General features: G+C 31.7%; 1 protein-coding gene across 1 annotated transcript in view; it reads right to left on the reverse strand.

Annotated features, from left to right (window-relative positions):
* LOC117101095 (protein MCM10 homolog) overlaps positions 1-26,923 on the reverse strand; it is a gene marked incomplete at its 5' end in the record, with an annotated part of 59,107 nt that overhangs the window by 12,357 nt on the left and 19,827 nt on the right. Inside the window, 1 exon segment of the mRNA XM_033240967.1 lies at positions 16,082-16,124. Coding sequence (XP_033096858.1) covers positions 16,082-16,124 — 43 coding nt within the window.

Consider the following 26,923-nt stretch of genomic DNA (forward strand, 5'->3'; position numbering starts at 1 on the left):
CCAAGGATAGCCCACGAAAGTCTAGAAGAAGACTTATTTCCAGTGGAGTCATTCTGGTGGTGATTGGGCAGTACACCCCTACTCTTTTCCTAAGTGTTCTGTGTTAAATGCACACAAGACCAAAGGCTTAAATGTATCACCTGAAAGACTAACTATTGTGACTTGTATTTTAGCCCTCCAGCTAGATTAGCTGGAGGGCTAAATTATAACAAAAAATAAACAAATATTAATAAAACACAAAAAATAAACAGATAACTATACCTGTCTCTTATACACATCTAGATGTGTATAAGAGACAGGCACATTGGTGGTTAAGATGCCCTTCTAAACCATCAATGCACAACATCACTCCAAATGTTGTACATTTTGAGTGATGTTGTACATGGCGGTTAAGATGCTTGCCTTCTAAACCATCAATGCACAACATCACTCCAAATGTTGTACATTTTGAGTGATGATGTACATACATTGGTGGTTAAGATGCTTGCCTTCTAAACCATCAATGCACAACATCACTCCAAATGTTGTACATTTTGAGTGATGTTGTACATGGCGGTTAAGATGCTTGCCTTCTAAACCATCAATGCACAACATCACTCCAAATGTTGTACATTTTGAGTGATGATGTACATTGGTGGTTAAGATGCTTGCCTTCTAAACCATCAATGCACAACATCACTCCAAATGTTGTACATTTTGAGTGATGTTGTACATTGGTGGTTAAGATGCTTGCCTTCTAAACCATCAATGCACAACATCACTCCAAATGTTGTACATTTTGAGTGATGTTGTACATTGGTGGTTAAGATGCTTGCCTTCTTCACTCCAAATGTACAACATCTGGAGTGATGTAGTGCATTGATGGTTAAGGTGGCAAGCATCTTAAGCACCAATGTACAACATCACTGGAAATGTACAACATTTGGAGGATGTTGTGCATTGATGGTTAAGATACTTTGCCTTCCAATAATCTAAAACAGCCTAGGGATAAACTATATGCCCATAGCCTTATCAAAGAAGACTATAGAGCATTTAGTTCCATCGAGCTGGTAACTGTATAGACTTCTGAATAAATGAATAAATAAAATATATTAGCCTATAATAGGCTGGATTGGATTTATTCGGTGTAAACACCAAGGATAGCCCACGAAAGTCTAGAAGAAGACTTATTTCCAGTGGAGTCATTCTGGTGGTGATTGGGCAGTACACCCCTACTCTTTTCCTAAGTGTTCTGTGTTAAATGCACACAAGACCAAAGGCTTAAATGTATCACCTGAAAGACTAACTATTGTGACTTGTATTTTAGCCCTCCAGCTAGATTAGCTGGAGGGCTAAATTATAACAAAAAATAAACAAATATTAATAAAACACAAAAAATAAACAAATAACTATACAATTCCAGGCTTTCTGTGGATTTTTATGTTTAATGCTGGTTGAGTATGCCTCATATCTGTCTTAATTTAAGCCCTACAGTATGCCTATATAGTATATCTTTTAATCAGAATTAATATCAAGACAAAGTATTTAATAATGAGGTATTCATTAAGCAGCAATGTGTTAGTAGTACCACAACCAGTACAATTATGATAGGGATTTCCAACATAATGATCATTACTATCACTAATATTAATGTTAATATTAGTGATAGTAATGTTAATATTACTATCACTAATATTAACATTAAGGAAGGAAACTCTAAAGCCGGACACACAGAATCATACATATAGTTTTTTCTTTTTTTTTGTTCTAACAAAAATTAAAATTGGTTAATTTCAAATTATAATACAATAAAAAGATTGTATCATTCTGTATACAACCTGACCATGTATTAGAAACAACACATCCTCATCAGTAATCAAAAGTATAAATCAAATGGCTAATAATCTGGGTTATAATCACTGCAAAGTTCAAAACTTGTTGTAACAATGAGGGCAGCAAACATATATGGAGTACTAGGGTAACTGACCAATAATTAACCTGATGAATTAGATGCATGTACGGCTTGTGGCGATGTAATGACGCATTTAGACTCATAGTAAGCTGGAAATAAAGTTTTGTATTACGTCAGCTATAGGATAAAAATGATCTTAGTGGTAATGAAAATAGGTGAATAGAAATGTGCAGCAAATGATATTGGAGTTCAGTTGCATAGCAAAAGCTTTAGTGATATTTATATACCGGTATGACTAAAGTTGCAATGAAAGAAAAAATAACCTCCATACTCAAGGTTGTAGCAGTAGAAAACTAAGGATGGGTGATAAACATTTTAAGGGTTGGTAAGTGATAATATTAATAAACCCTCAATAATAAGATTTTAAGGATGGAAAAGTGGGTAACTAATGGTGGGTGATAAAAATTTTAAGGGTTGGTAGGTGATAATATTAATAAACTCTCAATAATAAGATTTTAAGGATGGAAAAGTGGGTAACTAAAGGGTGGGTGATAAATATTTTAAGGGTTGGTAGGTGATAATGTTATTAAACTCTCAATAATAAGATTTTAGGGATGGAAAAGTTGGTAAATAAGGGTGGGTGGAGGGTTATAAAATTAGTTTTAGACTGGAAAATTTGATGTGACAGAACTTACAATATCATTTCAGCAATTAAAATAAAAATGTTTTTAGTCAACCCAGCAAATACCTTTAAATGTGGATAGAATAGAATTAATTAGACATATTTGTGATCATTATATTGAACTCTTCCTAATTTCATGATGCCTACACATTTTACACTTCATTACCTACTTTCACCAATAATACAATTGCATGAAGCTGTTTGTCAAACCAATTTCAAATTTTGACCTTTACTAAACAAATTAAATTCAAAATATATTTTCAAATTGGTAATTCAAAAACACTCAAACCTTAAAGAATAATTGTTTTGCAATTTATATAAAACATTCAGGAATAGGGTGATTTCTGATTGGTCCCTTGGTATTTATGAAGCAAGAAATAATCTGATTGGTCAATGTATATGTTATGGTGATAAGTAGGTAGGAGAATTTTCAGTGCAATGTCTTTCTGTTTGTCAAGTTTATTTCACATTTTATGACAACACTGTCAGTCATTGTAAAAAAACATTTAAATGTCACATTTTTGGCTCCATGTTGAAAACATTCAGACGTGAAAGTATGCTGTCCGTTGATGCTTCTGTCAGTAACTTACTCTTAGCATTGCATGCGAGTTGAAATTAAATATAATGCATACCAGATTGACTGCACAGGTTCTAACACTTGAGTTTTTTCATCTCTTGGGTACTCTGCCAAGTTCATCTTTAAGGTGGCAGTTCTATGTGCTCACATTAATGTTCCTCAACTTGCATTCATCATTTAATGCATTGAAACTATAAGCATCCTTTGATTGTATAAAGTACATTCTTAACCATGCAAATAATTACATACACAAATCTCAACATTCAGCTTGTAAGTTCTTTCTTAATAGGAATTCTGGATACCACTCTTCATTTTCCCCATTTGCTATAAGCCTTCAATACACCCATACACTTGAGCCTGCCACATCTGCTCTTATTGAAGTACTTAAGCTCAAAGATTTTTGCCTCGTTTTCTTAAAAAATAAAGAATTATAAGAATAGAATTTTTTTTATACCAACCTTACATTCAAAGAATCAGTTATATTACACCAATGTGTCTATCATTACATAGTCTATATAACAACAATGATTTATCTTTCACCAGAAAAAAGAAATTGAGCATAGTGATCTTATGGTTACATATCATCTGTAGACACGATATCAGGCCAATACACAAAGATAAAACAACAAATGTCATAAAATCAAAACCCTACTATCTGTACACTAAAAAATACAGGAAATAATGGTGTATAAACAGTTTTCAAACAAAATATATCAATTCTGAAAAAATACTTAAAAAAAAACCTGCCAAGAATGTACCACCTGAAACTCAGGAAATTTAAATGAAATCACTGTAAGACCTGGGATTAAAAAAAATAGAGCCCAATCACACTTATTAGGCCGGCATAGGGTCGCCTTAAATTACAGCCGACTCAACTTCATTTCCATTCACAATTATTGTTTTAAGTTGTTTTAAATCGGCCCAGAGCCGCCTTACGAATGTTCACACTTCTTCTTTTGGGCCGGGTCGATGAATGGCAGGACAGGAAGTTGAGGCGATCGCATTTTGATGGGGGAATGGTAAATCACAACCTAGCATAAACACATGAAATTCGCGCGAAACATGAACCTAATTTCAAAAATTGTCCTTATACTTTTTTGATTTTTTAAGTGGATAGCATTCTGCTCCATGATTATGGCGACGATAATTCTTATAATAACCAAGGCCTATAATTAGCGCAGCTCGATTTTACTCTGTGCAAAGCCAGACTCGCGATTTCGAAATTCCATACCTGTATATTGTAAACTGTCTATATAGGCCTATATTGCTGTCAATGTTTGGCCACAGACCGGAGACACTGATTGTGAATAAGTAGCATCGAGGTCTATCTATTTGGCAATAATAATTATTTTCATATTAAGTTCATTCACAAACAATTTTTGACGCTATTTAGAACCAGCTTCACTCATAAAAAGTAAACAAGTAAATAACAAAAAAAAAAAACGATTAAGATTTTTTCTGTCCTCGGGGTCACGTGAGTAACTTTACGAACGTTGACACAAAACGCACGTGGTTGGTGAGGATGACGTTCACAGAAAAAATGATACCGCTATACAGTGTTATAATTTTAGAATATAAACTTGTTAAATTAATGTGTGCTATACAAAAACGGGGTTTCTTGAGTTTGTAATAGGCCAATATACTGGAATTCTTTAACTGTAGAAAAGAAAGTCGTCATCTGCCCATGCGTAAGCTTTGTATCATGTGGTATTCCCAATGCCTACAACTTGGTTTATGATAATGCTTATGTTTCGCACGGAGGCTATGAGTAATAATTAGTTAGGCATGGAGACCTTATATAAAAACTTTTATTCAAAAACAATAGTTCAACTAAATACAAATTACTTTACAGTTTCCTTAACAATTTTATTTCTCAATGGTGTTTTTTCGCGCAAGTCAGTAACTTACTCTTAGCATTGCATGCGAGTTGAAATTAAATATAATGCATACCAGATTGACTGCACAGGTTCTAACACTTGAGTTTTTTCATCTCTTGGGTACTCTGCCAAGTTCATCTTTAAGGTGGCAGTTCTATGTGCTCACATTAATGTTCCTCAACTTGCATTCATCATTTAATGCATTGAAACTATAAGCATCCTTTGATTGTATAAAGTACATTCTTAACCATGCAAATAATTACATACACAAATCTCAACATTCAGCTTGTAAGTTCTTTCTTAATAGGAATTCTGGATACCACTCTTCATTTTCCCCATTTGCTATAAGCCTTCAATACACCCATACACTTGAGCCTGCCACATCTGCTCTTATTGAAGTACTTAAGCTCAAAGATTTTTGCCTCGTTTTCTTAAAAAATAAAGAATTATAAGAATAGAATTTTTTTTATACCAACCTTACATTCAAAGAATCAGTTATATTACACCAATGTGTCTATCATTACATAGTCTATATAACAACAATGATTTATCTTTCACCAGAAAAAAGAAATTGAGCATAGTGATCTTATGGTTACATATCATCTGTAGACACGATATCAGGCCAATACACAAAGATAAAACAACAAATGTCATAAAATCAAAACCCTACTATCTGTACACTAAAAAATACAGGAAATAATGGTGTATAAACAGTTTTCAAACAAAATATATCAATTCTGAAAAAATACTTAAAAAAAAACCTGCCAAGAATGTACCACCTGAAACTCAGGAAATTTAAATGAAATCACTGTAAGACCTGGGATTAAAAAAAATAGAGCCCAATCACACTTATTAGGCCGGCATAGGGTCGCCTTAAATTACAGCCGACTCAACTTCATTTCCATTCACAATTATTGTTTTAAGTTGTTTTAAATCGGCCCAGAGCCGCCTTACGAATGTTCACACTTCTTCTTTTGGGCCGGGTCGATGAATGGCAGGACAGGAAGTTGAGGCGATCGCATTTTGATGGGGGAACGGTAAATCACAACCTAGCATAAACACATGAAATTCGCGCGAAACATGAACCTAATTTCAAAAATTGTCCTTATACTTTTTCGATTTTTTAAGCGGAGAGCATTCTGCTCCATGATTATGGCGACGATAATTCTTATAATAACCAAGGCCTATCATTAGCGCAGCTCGATTTTACTCCGTGCAAAGCCAGACTCGCGATTTCGAAATTCCATACCTGTATATTGTAAACTGTCTATATAGGCCTATATTGCTGTCAATGTTTGGCCACATTAAGCTTTGTATCATGTGGTATTCCCAATGCCTACAACTTGGTTTGTGATGATGCTTATGTTTCGCACGGAGGCTATGAGTAATAATTAGTTAGGCATGGAGACCTTATATAAAAACTTTTATTCAAAAACAATAGTTCAACTAAAAACAAATTACTTTACAGTTTCCTTAACAATTTTATTTCTCAATGGTGTTTTTTCGCGCAAGTCTTGGGCCGGCTGAGGTTTGGCTTACGTTCAGATATAAAGTTGGGTCGGCCCAGGGCCGGCATTGCGGGACCTGAGCCGACTCAAAAGTCGGATTAACTTTAGGTCGTCTCAGGGCCGGCTTAACATTTATTGATTGTTCACACTTAAAAATTGCCGACCCTGGGCTGGCCCTGGGCCGACGTAACTCCCAAGTGTGATTGGGCTCTTACTGTACCAACAGGGATTTAGGCCTAGTTCAGACTAGGTGGAAACCCGGCTCAACTCACCGGGTTTATCCACCTGCCAGTCTGAACTAGGTGGCTTATCTCAAGCCGGGCTGTGTCCCTATAGTTACTAGGCCTGGCGTGCCATCGTGTTTAACTTTTCTAAGCCGGGCTTTAATCATTGCAGGGGGTCTTGCATTGACTTCGGGTAACAAAATGACCAATCAGCATTCAATTTCTTACACTGTGAGCGAGCGTACATTTTGCGAGCAATGTTTTGAAACATGTTTGCTGGTTACGGTTCATTATTATGAAAATTCTCGCACCTGGCTAATTCCGCTAGTCTGAACGCCTCGCCAAAGTTAAGCCGGGCTTATTGTTGAGCCGGGTTTAACTAAAGGCGGGCTTATCTCTAAATCTGAACATAGTCTTAGAAAATTCAAATAAAAATACTGTACTACCAGGTATTTTGAATATCATACAAAAATACTGTACCACCTGAGATTTAAATATTCAGACAAAAGTGCTGGGCCACCTGGGATTCAGAATATTCAAATAAAATCAATAAACTGTAATACTACTAACAATTGTAGGATTTGTCAAACATGAATCACCAATCACTGAAGAGGATATCTGCGAATGCAATTCTGCAGACTGTTGACAAATGACATTGAGAAGGGTACATTTTTGGAACATAACCTAGATTACTAGTAGTAATTCTGATGCTGCCAAGCCAATTTATTTCTACTGAGGAATATTAAGGTAGGCAGTAAGTGGCTCCAACATCTATCTGTTCCTAGAATTCAACATTTCATCTACAAGTTCCAATAAACAAATTTATTTATTGCATGATTTTCAAAATTAGAGTATCAAAATATTAATTTGACTAAATTCTTTCTCATTGACAGAGGAAACATGTTATTACTCTTATAAATTTGATGGTACGTATATCAATAATACTAACTGAACATTAAGTCAAATTTCAAGAGTAGATGATTTACAAAATGCACATGCAGAACAGTATGCACTTCAATAATAATAATAATAATAATAACAATAATAATAATAATAATAACAATAATAATAATAATAATAATTAGAAATTATGAAACATGGGGATAAAATTTGCCTTTAATGATAAAAATTTTTTCTAATAATTGGATAAATATGAACTTTATAAGGTCTGTGAAACTGATAGCCATTTCCAATATAGCAAATTAGTCAACCTAGACACATAAATGATTGAGCTCAACATTTCCCCATGTTATATTTTAAAGTATTATATTAACATTTAAAATGCTTTTGCTCCAAATTTCTCAATTTTGTTGACTTAAATGTTGTGAAATACTAGAAAACAGGGGAACCATTCTGTGGTATCTTTAATATGCACCATATGGTGCCCTGGTGTGGGATAGCAGAGTGGAACACCTAACCAAGTTCATGTGTCAACTGTCTTATTAGTGTTAATGAACCATTAAATGAATAAAACAAAGTTCTTTGAATAATTTCATCATCTGGTCGATTTCCTTTTGGACAATAACTTTATTGTTTTGAAAGAAGAAAGGAGAATCAATTATGAGCTTGCTATAACATTATTTCAGACAAAAAAACATCTAATGTGATAGACATGCCACATTAAACTTCAACTCTTATTCCCATCCCCTTTCCCACAAATATCTAAGATGCTCACTTATAATATGTGCAATTATCCTACCAAGCAATTATAAGGCCTAAATTTCACAAATACAATACATAATGTGGGTAGATTTTGGCAGAAATAACATGCAATATACTTAAAAATGAAATATTTGATCAGCATCAAAGTGAAAATAAAACTCAAAATAGTTGCAGTACAGTATCATCATCCAATTATCACTCAATGCTGAATAATTACCCACAAGTCAAGGTGGTTTAAGAACACTTAAATAAATCTTTCTCAGGAAAATACCTAAATTATCACCAGTAGTTAAAATTACCCACAGGTCTTTAATGTCTTAATCTGATAGCATCTATAATAGTGTAATTACCTGGTGTGTGGGAGATGACCCTACTGTACAATAGGAGTGGCAGGATAAAGTGTGAAGGGGGCAATGAGATAAATAGAGGCTGGGGATCTAATGTTTTGTTTGGAATTAGTTATAAGTGATAGTGTTACACATTTTGCTAGGTCAAGGCTAAACCACGATTAAAATAGACATAATTACCTCATCAACAAAAATCTTGATATCTCAATAATTGGTAGAAACATTAAAAAATAACAGACCTAATTTCACTTACTACACTAAGTATAACCTTAGTGTAGTAGAAGTGAAAATAAATAATGAATAAATAGGAATAATATTTTATCCATAGTAAGCAGGTACACTCACCATGTAAGTCTCAATAAAGTTACTTTTTTCTGATAAAATACCCTGGTGGTGAAGGATTTGAACTAAGATGCTGGGAGTTGAAGGCAAACACCTCCTAAAACCCTTGCATATTATCCAATGCCTTGATAACAATGGACCAACTGAGGTTTGATGTTATATGGTAAAATAAACTTGCAATTTCTTTTCTTTTTCAGCTTTAGTGTGCGTGAAACTAAAACAATTTCAGAAAGTTATTGTACAATTAATATTTTACTTAAAGCATGGACATTGAACTTAAATGAATCAGTTAAGAATACACAATAGTCAAGTTTAATGGTGTGGTCCTCTCAACAGAGATTATTTGGATTATTATATTCAACTTTTATTAAATAAAAATAATATATTTCGATGATTCAATGTTCTCCCAATATGAATCTTGAAATAACAGGACTTACAAATTCATTACTACTAAGAAGAAATATTGTCATATGAGTACATAATAGCCACCCACACTATACAAACAAAACAAATTTAAAGACAATGAATGAACAAGTTTATTGCAGCAGTAAAAAAGCAGCTAAAGATAGAGTACTATAACAAATCGCTGTATGAATTTCAATCCCTATGGCATTTAGCACGAACATGAAGATGAATTTTAAGATAGAATATCTAATAATTCCCAATAAAACACCTACGCCATTACCTCCATTAAATGCATATGTCATGTTTTATGGAAAACTAGAGTTGGTTTAGACTGATTAGTTTTCATGACAATCAGCAGAATACACCATTGAGATTAAACTGTGATTTGGTTCACTTTATCTTGGCATTTGATGTTATTATAAATTTTTTTATGTTGTTTCAAGATTTTATGAAATTGAACAAACCAAATCAATAAAGCAATGATAAATATCAGGTAAGAAAAAAAATTAATAATTCAATCACAATCATAGTGAATAAAATAAGAAATACTCTTTTCCCCATAAAATGGAAATATTGGGAAGGGAGACACCCTGAAAAGGGTTTGGGCATATGAAAAGAGATTTTCTCTGAGTTAACAATTACAAAAATATGTTTTATAAGTTTAATAGGGGTTCCTCTATATTGTATTTTGCAACAAAACTTTAAAAATTTCAAAATCCTTTTGACATGGTCACTAATGATCACCACTTAGCAGTGTGGACCTCTATCCATCCATCAAGGCTAAATCCAATACAGCAGGGAGAAGTAGGTCTCTTGCCAGTAGGGGGTAAATGACAATCCATACAAAACCTTGATGCTCAAATTAAAATATAATATCTAGTCCTTCACTGTGCTGTCAATGAAATCAGTTTTCAGAGAATGAGTTCCTTAAAACACAAATTTTGAAGATACGTAGGCCTACTGTAAATCCAGTCTTTCGTTGTCTTGAGCCAATTAACATAAACTCAGATTTTTCAATGTTTAAGCTAAGTTTGTTGCATGAGAACCACTTGTATACAGATTCTAAATCACTATTAATACATTCGATGGTATCATTGATTGAGTTTGATGCATAATATATGGCTGTGTCATCAGCATACATGCTAACTTTACACTGTGATACAATATTTGGGAGGTCATTGATATACATAAGAAATGCAAGAGGACCTATAATAGAACAATTGTGGTATTCCACATTGAACCTTTTTAGTGTTTGATAGAGCTCCATTAATACATGTCTTTTGAAATAGCTTTTGAACCAATCAGGAATATATTTACTTACACCATATAGTTTTAATTTATCTAATAATATAGAATGGTCTGCTGTGTCGAATGCCTTTTTAAAATCTAGCATACAAAGCCCTATGATATTACCTCTGCCTATTTCTTCATACCAATCTTCAGTCACATTAATTAAGGCAGTAGATGTTGAATAAGATGGGCGGAAACCAGATTGATTAGTATTAATTAGGTTATTAGTATTAAGATATGAATAAAATTAATTAAAAACGGCTCTTTCAATAACTTTAGATATTACAGGAAGAACTGAGATGGGCCTGTAACTACTAGGCTCAGCATGATCGCCATTCTTGTATATAGGACTGATTTTAGCTTTTTTCCAGTTTGATTATCATTTTATCTATCTCTTTTATCACATCGCTAGATATGTGATAGTCTTAGTTATTAGTTTTAACATAGGATTTCCTTTGATCTTTTAATGGAATCAATCAAAATAAGGTAACTCAAGAGCTACTGAATGTTAGGGAACAAAAGAATGAAAATGAAAATAAACAAATGGGAAGTTTTGCCTAGTTGTTAAATATCTTAAGAAAAGATGTAGGTTAGACCAGGGGGTAATGACACAGAATTTTTGCAAAAGTGGGGAAAGACACAATACCAATGCAAAAGTAGGGGTAATAATACATCACCACTATGATCTGAGACAAACCCTAGCTCCAATGATGATAATGATTTAAAAAATCATAATTAAAATACAATCGCTAAGGTAAGCACCTGTCAATTAAATCAATTTGGATAACATCAGAGGCGTTATCGAAACAAGTCCCTGGCCCTTGTAACAACTCAAACATGTTGAATCTGTGATTGAAGCAAAAAGAAAACAGAAGAAATTTGGACAACTTGATAATGTACAGAAATCAATGTATATCACCAATCACGAACGGACGCCCACTCATCCGGGCATCATGGCGATTGTATACGTCAGTTTGTTAATAGACGTTCAGGATTAGAGTTGATTTAATGACGATCCCTCAAGGGTGCGGCCTTGCCTGTAGACATTACTAGAATCTAAGGAAACTAGCACACTCGTTCAATACATGGTAATTTCTAATCTCGATTTGAACCAAATCAAAGAAAAAAATGAATCATAACAAGCTATATAGTATGAACTGCTTTAGTATATATATAAATAATAAATAAGATTTGTATAAATAATAAATAAGATTTGTATAGTGCTCATTACTTGAAGAAATGCTCAAGGCACAATATATCTTCAGATTCAGTATTAGACAACTGAGCTTACTGTATAACCTTAAAGAACAGTTTAATCAAATTAAAATTGCCTGTATTTAGTAAAGAAATTTTAATTAGCTTTCAATAATTAATTAACAGTATAAACGATAATATTTTTAGTTTTTGTATTAGATTCTTAAATTGGCTGGTAATGAATTTTCATCTTCATTAGTCAATGTCAATTATGAGAAAATTAATCAATAATTATGAATTACTACACTAATGATGAATGAGGAATTAAAGATTGCACACTTAGAAACAAAACAGTATTAGACAACTTAACTTACTGTACAACCTTAAAGAACAGTTTCATCAATTTCAAATTGCCTATATTTAGTAAAGTAATTTATTATCTTTCAATAATTAATTAACAGTACAAATAATAATATTTCTAGTTTTTGTATTAGATTCTTAAATTGGCTGGTAATGAATTTTCATCTTCACTAGTCACACGGATGTCAATTATGGGAAAATTAATCAATAATTATGAATTACTACACTAATGATGAATGAGGAATTATAGTTTGCACACTTAGAAACAAACAAATTAAAATAAATCTCTGTAATATACGTGAAAGGAAAATTTACCATCGGAAAGAAGTAGAGTTAATTCAAAGGGCAAGATGTAGGTTACTTTAGTTGCTTTTTCTGTTACCTGCAAAGTAGGGGTGTCTAGGACAAGCTATATATCTAAACATTAATTATGCTTATTAAGAATAATTAAAATAGTAACAAACAACTTTTAATAAATATTTCTGATCATGAAAATCTTAATTACTGTAGCTGAATCAGTTACCTGTTAATTGCAAATCATACTTTTTCGTTTTTAATTTTAATCAATTTTTTAAATTTATATTTGTATGTTGTTAATACTGTATGAAGGCACCAATATTTATTGAGTGTCACCAATTTAAAGGTGTATGGTCAATTAATTATTAATATTTACATTGTAAATGTCTTCAAGCACAATGATGCCAAATTGCACTCTAATCAGACATACATTGATTGCATTTTGACATTTCACAAACTATATTTACATGAGGTGTTTAAAAAGGAAGACTGATAATTTAATTTTTTTATTATCACAAAACGAAGGAAAATTCATAGCATAATCACCTGTTCAATGGAATAATCATAAACAAGCCTTTGGCGCTGTGTATTAATTGATAGGATTATTCTGACATACCACAAACCAATAAGTGTTGAAAGCAGATTTCCTCAAAGAAAATTGATGTGTTATCCAGTTATACTGAAAAAATTTAAATTCCTTTTTTTTTTTTTTTTTTAAATTCATTTTTTAGTTTTTATATTTTCAGAGCATACTTTTCATAAAAAAAACCGTTCATCAAAGGTATGATGACAGTTGATGATATGACAAAAGCAGATGATGTCATTTGACTTTTGGCATTTTGACAATCATCAGTTGGTGGAAATGAAGAGGATTATATTGATACTTAAAAGAGGAGGAGTTCCATCAAACTACGAAATTGTTAATCGTCAATCATCATCATCTGATACTATAAGATTGCTAATCTTAATCTGTGGGACTACACCCCATGGCATGACTTTCTAATCTTGTCATCAAAAATATAGGTTTCTAGGTAAAATTGATAATGAAATTTATATATAATATATATAATATATAAATTAAAAGGCAAAATACTGAAAAACAACAATGCTATAGGAAGCAATGGCTGGATCTTGGTAAATAGAAATTTGATAGGTAAAATGTAAACAATAAACATATATAATATTTACACATATATATACATATAGAATGCTTAGTGCACCATTCAGAATCCAATTCACTAAGTAGCTAGTTGGTTGTCGGCAATACTGCATGCAATTTAGTAGTTTTAACTTTAATAAATGTTTTAAATAACTGCAAGACACTTCATTAAGGTTTTAACTACATTTAAATTCTAATGTTAAACGATGATCTATTGCAATACTGAAATTTTCTGTTTTAAATATTTTAAACTTTTTTAATGTTTTAAATAATTGTAAGACATTTTGTTAAGGCTTTAACATTTTAATTAACATTTTAAATGCGTTCTGGTTTTTAGCTACTCTTAAACATCTTTTTACAATTTTCCCTTTTATTTTCATTGTCATTTATATCATGGTAGTTATATGTACCAATCTTGTCTTCCTTTTTTTTGTGAATTTTGGCATTGTACTCTATTTTAAAAAAATGTTGGAGCCGTATTAGTCTATAGCATAAAATACAAATGAAATGAGTAGCACCTTCTTTACTTTTACTTATCTTTCTTTATCTTTTTCTTTGTCTTTACTGTATTGATCTTTATTATATTTTTATATTCATCTGCTAAGCAATTCAATTTTCTTGATTTTTATATGAACCAATCAAATTTCTTGAATCTTATCAAGAACACTTGTTAGACCAATTTGTTTTTAATCTCACAGATTTTATTTATTTTAAATTTAAAATATAAATATATGTCCATCATGGAAGTATCAGCACAGCGGCATGTTAATGGGCGTCTGGTTGGGAGGCCTAGTGTGAGTGGTATCTCTTATTTATGTTTCTGTGCAAGGCATTTAAATGAATGCCTGGCAGAACAGGGAAGACATCTAGAGTGCAGATCCTTGCAGAATGAATGGAATACTTCAAACTCTGCTTTTGGGGATTTCACCTCTCTAAATGTATCAAGTATCATTATTAATTTTCTTTTAAACAAATGTTCTTTGAACCTCCAAAGAGAGCAGGGAACATGCTTACATATGAACTAAGCTGCCAGAAAATTTAAGCAATTTGTGGCTTCTTGCTTTAGGCACTAAATTATTGTAAATAAAAATAATCCAATAAAATCGAAACAAAATATTTAAAATATATGTATCAACCATTCAATTTTAAATGTATTTATTTTATTTAATAATAAATGATGCCATTAACTTTGAATATCAACGAAGTAATAATTTAACATTTTTCTGCATGGGCTTACCACATGGTAAGTGGGTAGAAGACTTTTTGGAAAGAAATTCATGTTCAAGTACATTGAAATATGTGAACACATTTTCATGTTTTTCCTCAATCAAACCAATAGAATATGTTTCACTTTAAGAGGCTGTTCCCCAAATTCACATCACAGTCAGGCGTGCCATAATTTCAACATGCTGTATGAGAGCCAATCACAAAAGGGAAAGCTGATTTGATATCATGATGTATGCAGTTCACTCAAACACCATAGCCATTAGCCAATCACATGCAATTTACAGTACATGCTAACATAGTGCATAGTTTGAAAGATCAGTATGTATATTTGCTATGCTACATATATCACAGCCAATCAAATGATAGAAAGTTCAGCATGTTGATATTTTCAATAAGAATATAAGGATAAAACTTAAAGCAAGCTTGTTGAAGTACCATCTGACTTAAATTCTGACAATAACTCTTTTTTTTCTACTTACATTCCAATATTTTTTCATTCAACTTTTTTACTAATTCGATAATTGATTTATTATTGGACATCTCCACAGCAAAATGTCAATCACATACAGCTTCACATTCATCAATTTAATCCATCAAAAACTGCAACATATGCATGGCAACTAGATATGCATAGCAACAAGATGTGTCAAAAACTATCACAAAACTAATTCAATCATTTAAAACAAAATATCACAAGATATAAAAAGGGTGCCAAAAGGGAAGAAATGTCTCTTATGTTGGCAACCTATTAAATTATAGTCAAACCTTGGAACTAATTCTATTTTTTTAACTATTTGTTGAACTACTTACACGCCACAAGTGATGTGTATATAGCCAGTTTGAAGTGTATATAGGCACTTGTACACACAACTTTACTATAGTATTTGACAACACTCAAGAAATAAACATTGGTTAACATATGTCAAGGTTCTATGTATCCTACAAAAACTTTGGGATTATAAATTAATAATATATATTAATACATTTACAATGTTTACAAGAATGAAAGAGGCAACATATTGTTGGTTCTATCTCCTACCTTCAGCATTGAGGCTCTTTCGAAGTTGGTTCCTTTACAATGCCTGAAAAACACAATAATATAAGTTGATTAAAAATTAATTTAGTTAATTAAACTCTACTGTCCTCAAGATTCAAAATTGGTAATAACTGAAAGTATAAAGGGTAAATAATAGAAAATCAATGTAAAACATGATTTGATTTCTGTAACTGTTTGAATGACTGGTAATACTAGGTCATAGGTCATATGGTTGAATCAACTGTACTCCTACATGGTTTATTCAAAATATACCATAAATGTTTGATGAAATATTCTGAGTTAAAACAGCTCAAAAATTGAAATTTAATCGAGAATGATATCTGTGAATCATGATTTTCGCTATTGACAATCCTTGGTGCATGTGCTGTCTCTTATACACATCTCAGTGGATGTGGTTTATGTTTAATTACAGCAAACAACAAGTTGCTGAGAAACTTGATGCTTCCAACATGCTATCCCTACAAAGTACATTGACTTATTTGATTAAGCATGTTTGTTATGTGAGCACTGCAAAGAAATTCCAGATAGTTGAAAGGCAGATTACCATTCAATAATTAATACTTGGTTGACTGATGGGTCTTTTCTGAGTGGACTAATCTGGTAACTGACAAATTTGAATGAAATAACTGACACTGATTGACATGTAGATCATAAATGATTGACATCCGAGATGACATTGTCTTATAGGTTAACTTCAGTGATTAATAAGTCTGATGAAAAGACTGATGAACAACACTGTCATATTTTGGTATTTTTATATAACTCGTGGAAGAACACTTTGGCGAACCAGTATAAAGTTCATATTTTATATTTTACTTTCATAAATATATGAAGATTTTGATTGATTGATTGATTTGTATAGTTGATTGATTTGTTGGTTGGTTCGTTAATTACCTCATTCACCAACATCTGTATACTATCTGTATATTAATAAAAATAATTACAAAAATAAAAGTTCAAAATTATTTTCTCTGACGAAATACCTGGTCATGCCTTCCATTCCATCAAAATTTCATTCAACTGCGACTGCAGGTGTAGATTATGTGGTTCCCCGGAGAACCTCCAGCACGAACACCTACTACAATGTGAGTGGGTTGTAGGGGACTTTGTCTCCTTTGACGCTTCGGCTCTTCTAAATTTGGAGAGGGCGTTAATTGCTACCCTGCCACCGGGTTGAAAAAAAATAAAAATAAATAAATAAATAAAAAAAAAAATAATAATAATAATGATCGATCCTTTGTCATCAGGTTGTTTTAGCTCTTTTCTTCCTGTGAAGAATGTATTCAATTTTTGAATAAAACGTTACACAATAATAATAATAATAAAATTTCATTTTATTTTGACATAGTCAGAGCCAAGATTTTGCAAAGCAGGTTCCTCACTGTTGCTAGTGGAAGAATTTCCACTGGTTCCCTATTAAACAACATTATATTTAAGTTACTTTTGTTTTGTCACGTAGTTTTCATCAACCAGTATATTTTAGTGAATCACTTGACCCACTACCTTCCCCATCCGTCATATTCTTTCCTCATCCAATCATCTTCTGACACTTCCGTCTCTTTGAGGCAAAACCAACAAATATGGTCAATGTGAATTTTTTTCTTTACGCTAAAGTGCAATTCTTTGCCTCTTTTGGTTTGTGATTGGGTCAGTTTACTTTTAAGAAAAATATGGAGACATGTCAGGAATTTTATTATCTTGCCATATTTTTCTCCTATGGATACCACCTTTGATAATTTTGAATTGGAACTTTATAAATTTATGTTATCATTGTTTTATCATACAGCTGTTAACATTTATAATCTACCACCATCGTTATCATCATCACCACCACCCTCATTTCAGCCATTATTGGCCCATTGTGGTAGGAAGGCCTCCACAAAGCTGGAACCATTTACTTATGACTTGTGCAGCTTTCAACCTCTTCATGTCTGCAACAAATTTCACAATTTTGATTCCCCATCTGGTTTCTGTCTTTATTTCCACTTTGTGCAAATACTGTTAACATTATAAACATACAGTACTAATAACATTATTATGCTAATAACTAATAAATTAAAGATGTTTATGAACTTCTTCCTTCCAACAACCTGCTAAATAAATATTTTTTGTTGATAGACAAAATAGTCCTCATGATTAATCAATTAACACTAATTATTAATGAATACACCTTCATTAATGTTGGTGTCATGACCAAATTAACTGTAATTAGTCAAGCAGTAATTAATTGGAGATTAAATCCGCCCGCCCACTCAACGAACGCATCAATACTGTGTATACCATCAATATTTAAAATTACAAGTTATGACACAGCACATCAGACATACAGATTATAAATATTTTTCCTTGTTGCTATAGTGATTTAGAAATAACGCTATGACGGTGAGCATGATAAAAACAAATTCTAAATTTAAGTTATATTCAATTGATTTCAGATATGAAATACGATGGAATTTCTTCACCTCCAAAAACATGCCTAATCGGTATTTGATGAGTTTGTAATAAAGACAACTAAACAAAGAGAAGAAAGAAGGGGGAAAAGGAAAGGTGTGAAGGTGACAAAAAGGTGAGGGTAAAGGCAATTGAGTAGAAACTGTGACCTTCAGTTGACTCCTGTGACAGGTGGCACCTTGGGATTGATGGATATACTGGGGTGTAATACAAACTATCAACATCCTTACAACGTCATATTTCAAAATAATTTTCACATATGGCATGTTTACATTAATATTAATAATTTAATTTCAACATCAACTTTATAAATTTCAAGACAATTTCCACAAAACAAAGTTTTATGGAAACCAGGTGGCAATGTCAACAAGAAGTAAGACTTCAATAACTTTTCCACTGGATAAAATTTTTTAAATACAAGTACTTAACATGGTAAAACAAATATCAGAAAATAATCTAAATCAAAGAACTCCTGGGAAAACTGAAGAGAATCGTTAGTACTGTATGGTTTTGAGGCTCAGAATTACAATGTATTGTTGTACTGTATTGCACTTTGAATAATTTGTGTGTAAAATCAGGGAAAAAGCATTATACGTATTATAAAAGTGCGGTTATAATTGCACTGCTATAATAAGCACTCCGTACATTGTCTTATTGACAGCCATTTATAGTTGTGGACAGACAAGAGTAGCTGGTACCAATTTACCGGGTAGCTCAGGCTAAACATGCAGAGACCCTACGGGAGAAATAAGTTACTGTACAAGTTAGTCCACAACTTGAGCGCTTTGAAACGTCGGTATAAAAGTGCTATATATTGAAAATCTAACTACGTTACTGATCTGAATTTAGAGATCATTATTATACTGCAGTTTTAATCAGTTAGCTGGCGATAGCTTTAAAGCCTGCAAGTTACAATTTAGTCTAACAACTAAAAACAGATCTATTAATAGCCAAAAATTAAAAGACAAAAATGGATAATTAATCTTTTTGTAATCTGCAATTTAGCTAGCAGTAAACAAACCAGCATGAAATAATCAGAAGTAATCGAAGCAAAAAGAGTAAACAATATCATTGCCATAATTAACAACTTGGGTGGAGTTGATGTCATTCCTTAGATAAGAATAGTCTTAGTACTATGTTGAGACAGCTGAGATCATAGACTTGAATGCTAAAATGGATCCCCCTTACCCTTCATTTCCCTGACATAATGAAACACGTCTAAGGATAAACGAAAACATGATGGGGTTTATTACAATCTCTAGCTTCACAATGGACTTCCAAGTGAGAGTTGAAATGCCACGCGTGTCGAGAATGAGTACAGGTTTAATTTGGCATGAAAAAGGGATTGTTTTCATAACAAGTCAAATATTTTGACATTTAGTTAAGTAACAATTGAACTCTATTGTATACTGGTAGGGGTACAGGGTATTCATAGCCCTGGTCTAATGATACATTTGTTCAGTAACAGAATGCCATGTCTTAAAATCTTTATGCATTTTTGAAGAAATTCATCACATGGAGAAGGGTTGAATAGCTTGGTGGTAAGATGCTTGCTTTCTAATCACATGGTCTCGAGTTCAATTCCTGTCAACGTTGCAGGATTTTTTTCTCACGACCAAAACAACTCCACTCCCTAAACCTCACAGTGATATATTTGCTATTGACAATCCTTGGTGCATGTGTTGTGTGGTAAATAAATGAATCATAATTGAAAATAGATTTTAGAAAAAAAATAAATTATAAAAATAAATTTAAAAAAATAAATTACAGTTAAGACTATTGGTATAAATAATGCCTTAGCTAATAAAGACCAGATCAACCACTGATACATTATCACAACAATTTATAGAAAATTTAATGAACTTTAGCCCGTTATAGACATCACAGATAAGCAATTTCCCCAGGAATTCACTTGCCTGTAAATCGATAAAAGCCCTGTTATTCAAACTATGGGGCACTGCCCAAACTTGTGTTCTGAATTAAAAGTTAACTTACTTTTACTTTCAATTAAAAAGACATTTTGTTTATGTTTAGCTAATGAGTTTTGAATTCCAATTGTTTATCCAAGTTTTAATTCTATTTCTTCCATTTGTCACTACCTTCAATTGACTCAGAATGCACCATTCCGCACCGATAGCTCCCACTGTCCTGCATATTATTTATTTTTTTGACTAGCATAAGAATATGTCTTGTGACAGTGAAAATAAACAGAAGCTGCTATTAATTATTTATCATTGGAATATAATTTACCGACAATGAAATTGATCTATATAACATTTCTTAGAAAGGTACACTGCACTTTTCATGTATTGATGAAAATATGTTTTCCTGGTAAACGAGGTATGTACAGATGTTAGATTACCAAGTTTACCAGGGTAAAAGTTAAGGTCCCAAGGCAAAAAAGGTTTGGATATACAGTAGTATTATACTCTATTCTATAATATTTTATACACTTATACTACTATTTATAATAATACTATGTATTTCTGGAATAAGCACTTCATCTATGTCGAGTCTACTCATTAATGTCAGTGAGTTGGTACCGCCCAAATTAGGACATACTGTACTTTCTTCTTGTTTTTTCTTCTAATTTACAATTTAAAGCTAAAAATCTACAAAAAATATTACCTGTCTCTTATACACATCTAGATGTGTGAAAGTGAGATCAAAGGCTTCAAACACTGTAATAAATAACAGGAAATGGTATTGGATACGAATGCTAATAATTAGAAATGATCACATATTTGGGAGAACAAAATAATAAATGACGTTTTAAAATGTTAGCATACAAATTCCATGAAGAAAAAAAAACATGTTAAATTTTGATTAAATAAATACATAAACCAAATATTTTTAGGTGGTGGAGATACAGTATATCATTTAACAGGGGCTGTTGCATGATCTCCACCATTTTTACATGTCGGGAGGACGATTGTATCACTGTCATGATAAATGCCCATTTGAAGAGGATTAAGCAAACTAAAGTATCTCCTGGTACCGTGGACTGTCTCACGATCACCAAGGAAGCCTGAAGGTGGAAGCCAGTTATAGCAATTGTTGACAATTATGCATATCTTGCATGTCAACACTTACAATAGGTGTTTGTTAGGTGCTGTCATGCAATATTAAATATATAAATATTAGGGGAGTTCCTTGAACTAAAGTACCTCTGTGATAGGATACCTATTGAAATACTACTTAATCGTCTCTATATCTTAATAAAAACAAATTTGGAGGGGGGGGGAAGAGGGAGGTTGAAGGTGAAGTGTCGATGATTAAGTGAGGGTTACTAACTAATAGTAAGGTAATATGAGGCGATTTTTAACTTCTTGAGTGTGATTTATTTTGCTTCAAACACTTTAATGGGGAAGGAGAATAGTCTGGGGATGCACTACTATTCACCCCCAAGGCTTCACCCCATCTGCCTTCCAATTGTCAATGTAATCTACCTCTTTGCAATGCAACTCCTGCAATAACACCCCTTCCTCCTTATTCCTTGTTTCATCTCCAATTTTAAAACTCATAATAGCCCTCGCATTTCCTACCCATCGTCCACAATCACCCATTCCCTTATAAAGAAATCTTAATATATAGGCCTAATTGACAATTACCATATTTATAGCTGCTGTAATACAGGCCAATTACCAGACTGTTGTAAATAATTGTGTTTAATGGTACTGTAGTTTTAATGGATAATGCTCCTTGATGGCAGGGAATATAATTTCAAGTGAATTGAATTTACTATACCTCTAGAGTTTTCAAGATTTTCATATCTCCAACAATAAATCTCTAAATTACCAGACACTAGTATTCTAATCTAAATGATGGATGTATAGACAGACATACATGTACTTCTTTGGCACCTGCGCCTACAGGAAGGTTAGTATTAGCCCATCTGGATAGTACATTGATAGGTTTTGCATTAGTTAGACTATAACTCCATGGTTAGACTTAAAGGGTTTCTACATCTAACATTAAAATTATACTTTTCATTTTACGAATTAAGAGACGCTTACTATATAATTTCAAAACAAAATTTAATGACAAGAAAGATCGACGAATGAATGAATAACTAGACAATGAAGCAAATACTAAGGACTAAACACAAATAAAATTACAACACACAATTAGGATAATAAATATTGAGAAAAAAAATTGTCCCAACAGCTTTTGAACCCAAGACCATCTACTTACGACTTATAGATATTCTACCAACTGGAGCTACAGGTTACTGTATTTTTCAATTTGGACACATTTCCCAAGTTATTGCATAAAATGCAATGAATAATGATAACATGATAGTAAATTTGGTATGTACTACTGATAAATTCTTCCTCCCCAATAACAACAATATTGATTGATATTTCAGTAACGATCTTGTTACCAAATAATTTTTTACCATCAACAGAATCTATGGTAATTCAAATTTGTTTGGTCAAAATGAGTGGGAGGGGATTTTTATCAGAACGAGTGGGAGGAGTAAGAGGGATTAAGTGAGATATCAAACAACACTAGGGATTATACAAAGGTTTACAATAATAAAGAAAAAGTGCATTAAACATATTGAGAAGACTAAACTGGACTAAAAAAGTTAAACTGCTATTAACTAACAATAATGATAACAGCAATAATAACAACAATGATTTGACAAATTATAAGAAGCAGCACCTTTACTGTATGGTCAAATGCATCAAAAGTTTGCCCACATTTGCGTCACATATCAAACTTTTAATCCTGATGAACCACTTTGACTTAACTGTATTAAAAATCAGTAGCTAATCACCCTAGCAATGACCATAGCAAAAGAATACATAGTGTATTAGGAAAACTCCTGAACAAGATAACTTAAAATTAGCCTATATTTTATGAGTAAGTTTTAAGTCAAAATGCGACAATAGGTTTAAATTTTAGTATAACAGTAAATTTTCTATAGGCCATTTTAATAGTTCTGGTAACTAGCTTTTCACTGATGTACAACCTGACGACAAACAAATTAATTTGTCAATATTATTATGCATACAAGCTTAGAAAAAAATTATCAAAAAAGCAAACAATAGCTTTTTATTAATGTTTATTGTAGAAACAAATACTAATGCTGTTATTATTATTATCATTATTATTTATTGTTATTATTATTATTATTATTATTATTATTATTATTTCAGATAAAAAAAATCCCCAACAAATTACTGGTACTAGGTAGAAACTTAACTGAAAGTTATTCTGGTTAAATCTAAAAATAGAATGCTGGCTGGGTTGCCTAATGTGGACCCTGGGAATTTTTAACGGAAGGTTCTTTTCCTAAAACTGTTAATTTGAACTTGTAGTAAATTATTCTTGTCTGTTTGCAGCTTGAGGGATTTTTGGATCATGATACAAACAACAGTTGGGCAATGGCATGCCAGTGGCTTCATGTTGAGTTGTTGACATAATGGACGAGTAATGATAATTCAAAGTGGATGAGGTCAAAATTATATTCATGATATTTTTCAGAGTCAAAACAAATTAACCTAATGCTGAACTTCTGGATTTTAATATCATTTTACTGATCCCATTAAAATATGATTTTTAGAAATACTCTAAATAAACTATATATTTTTTAATGCTTGTATTAATTAAATATAATGTAATATATCTATATTCATTAAAAATAAAACAAACATACTAAAGATTTATATTCCATAATAAAAACTCAATAAAAAACTACAGTAATAAATTTGATCAATAAAAAATAAATCAATTATAAGAATACGGTAGGTTTTAAGATAAAATAATATTTAATATTTTTAATAATTCTTTTATGTATTTATTTATTATTTATTTATTTTGTATGCTATTAGTTTTCATTTGAAATTAGAATGATAAACACATCATTCTTGTCAAGTCACAGATGAATTAATAATCCCAAATTAAAGACTTGAATTAAATTGTCTAAACCAGGGTGAAATGAATTGCTAATCTCATATATATATATATATATATATATATTTCATTTGTGTTCCACGTGTGTTCCGACAGAATAATAGAAAATAATGAAACAACTTCAGTAGTATATATATATATATATTATATATATATATATATACATATAACATTTAGCCTACAGTATTTTTAGTATTCATATTATGACCTTTAAAATGACTGTACCCTTCACAATCCAAACCTAAATTACAACTATGCCAAAAACTATTTTTTCAATACCTTTAGAAATGCCGGTTATTGTTTGTCTATCAAACAATTGACAAACGAGATCCACGAATGGCATTAATCCCACAACGACTTAAGTAATTAAAATATCAGCAACAGAGGGCAGCATTTCATATTGGTTGAAAAGTTCTCTTAACTTTGCTATGTCAGTAAGAAATAATTATAAATAATTGTAATGACTGAGTAAATAAAAAAAAAGATGACCTAGTACAAGTTGAATGAAATGGATGAATAGTTTTATGCCTAACCTTACCCACACTAAATTGGGATGTACCTTAAAAATTGTTTCTATTGTAAATTCTGTGAGGTACACAGACATTCAATGTTAAAAATAGCAAATCACAATTGTGTGGGGGCTAACCAATAACATAACATTTTGTCATAAACAAGAGTAAAATAACACGGATATTATGAAAAGATTTCATAATGGCGAATGATATTATTACACCCTAGATTTAATCAAATGGAGCAAGAGACACAATGAGGCTACCATATATCTTTATCAAAAAAGACTTAAAAAGCTGGGAGAAACACATAATATTGATTGTATAATACCTCTACATTAGCAATTAAAGATAAAGGTAAGTGGCAATAAACTCTATAAGGAGATTACAAATAAAATGGAAGTGTTCAAGGTACACCAAATGAACAATAATCTATTTGTTGCTCAACAAATGGGATTGCCACTTAAAAATATATATTTGAAAATACAACTGAGATGGCCTTTATTTAATAATGTCATTGCTGTAAAAGCTGATTCTCCTTTTACTTGGTCTCCATTTGTACTTTTGTGCCTTCATTCGTAACTTTGTGTTATTATATTTCAATATTATTACACTTCATTCCTTTGTATTTAATGTGTTGGTATTACTGTTTGGTCTTTTTAGTGTAAGAATTTCTAATTGTAAATTTCATGTTATTCAGCTACCTATTCTGCTGCCAATCAAATACTGAATAAATTGAAATTAAAATTGACTGTGTGAAATAGAAAAAAAAGAAAATACAATGGAGCAATGGAAAGAAAATACTCACCAAATGCACTGAAACAGCTATACATAAATAATTACTATGTATGTAAGTGATTTATTACAAGTGAAGAGTTAGATTGAAAGAAGGTTTTAAGGTGTAAACATCCATAAGATAGTGTTTTGGATGTTGTTCTGGTGAAATAATCGGTAAGAAAAGGGGATTGCCTACTGGTGTCCAATGCCAATACTTGGAAAATATGGTTGAATAAATAATAATAAATAAATAATCATTAGTAACTTTTTGCTGTTGCTATAAGCATTGATTGGAAGGCATGTTGGATGTGTCTGTCTACAATGCTATTAGGCATGGAGTTTATCTGCTGAATATAGAACTTTCTCATACAACCAAAACATGATGATTAACAGTCAGTTATCATTCAACCACAAGACCCAAAATACCTCTAGGTATTTCCGGTGTTTGTGCTACAATTACCGAGGACCTTTCAACGGATGCACGGTTTATGTGATGAAACAAACTTTTACTAAATACAGTATAGTTCAATTCTTTTCAGATGATTTAATTTGAGAGGATAAAGGATTTTACTTTGTTAACTCTTTCCACCTCCTGTCAAATTAACACCAATTAGCATATACAAAGTACCAAGTAGTAGTAGTAATGAAAATGTTTTTATGTTTTTATCGAGAACTAAAAATGTAAGATATTTGTAATTACAATATGAAATATTTTTTGCTTAGTGAACAAGAAAACTTTACCTAAAAAAATGAATATATTGTTTGAATATTGATATTATTACATTTTAGCTAGTTATAATTTTGTATTATACTGTAGTTAAAATTGATATTATTATAGATTATATCTAATGATAAATTATAGACTATGGTTAAAATTTTAGCCTTTAAGGATAAGGACATAATGTGATTACTTAAAATGAAGATTGAACTGGAATCAATAAAATTCAAAAAAACTAGACACCATGAAAAGCAGGTGTGTACAGTGTCATTATTGATATATTTGCAATATATTATATTATTCTGTTTTATTTGTGTTAAAAATCTGAAAATCTAAACAAACAAAATATTGAGATGTACATTAAAACATCCACTTTACAAACGTAGATTTTACGAATGGTTTTTGCCCCCTATGACATCATCATCGACCAATTACCACCGTAAAAAA

Source organism: Anneissia japonica, unplaced genomic scaffold (genome assembly GCF_011630105.1).
Source record: "Anneissia japonica isolate Jap-2015-1 unplaced genomic scaffold, ASM1163010v1 scaffold4054_len1135799_cov195, whole genome shotgun sequence".
Taxonomy (NCBI): domain Eukaryota; kingdom Metazoa; phylum Echinodermata; class Crinoidea; order Comatulida; family Comatulidae; genus Anneissia; species Anneissia japonica.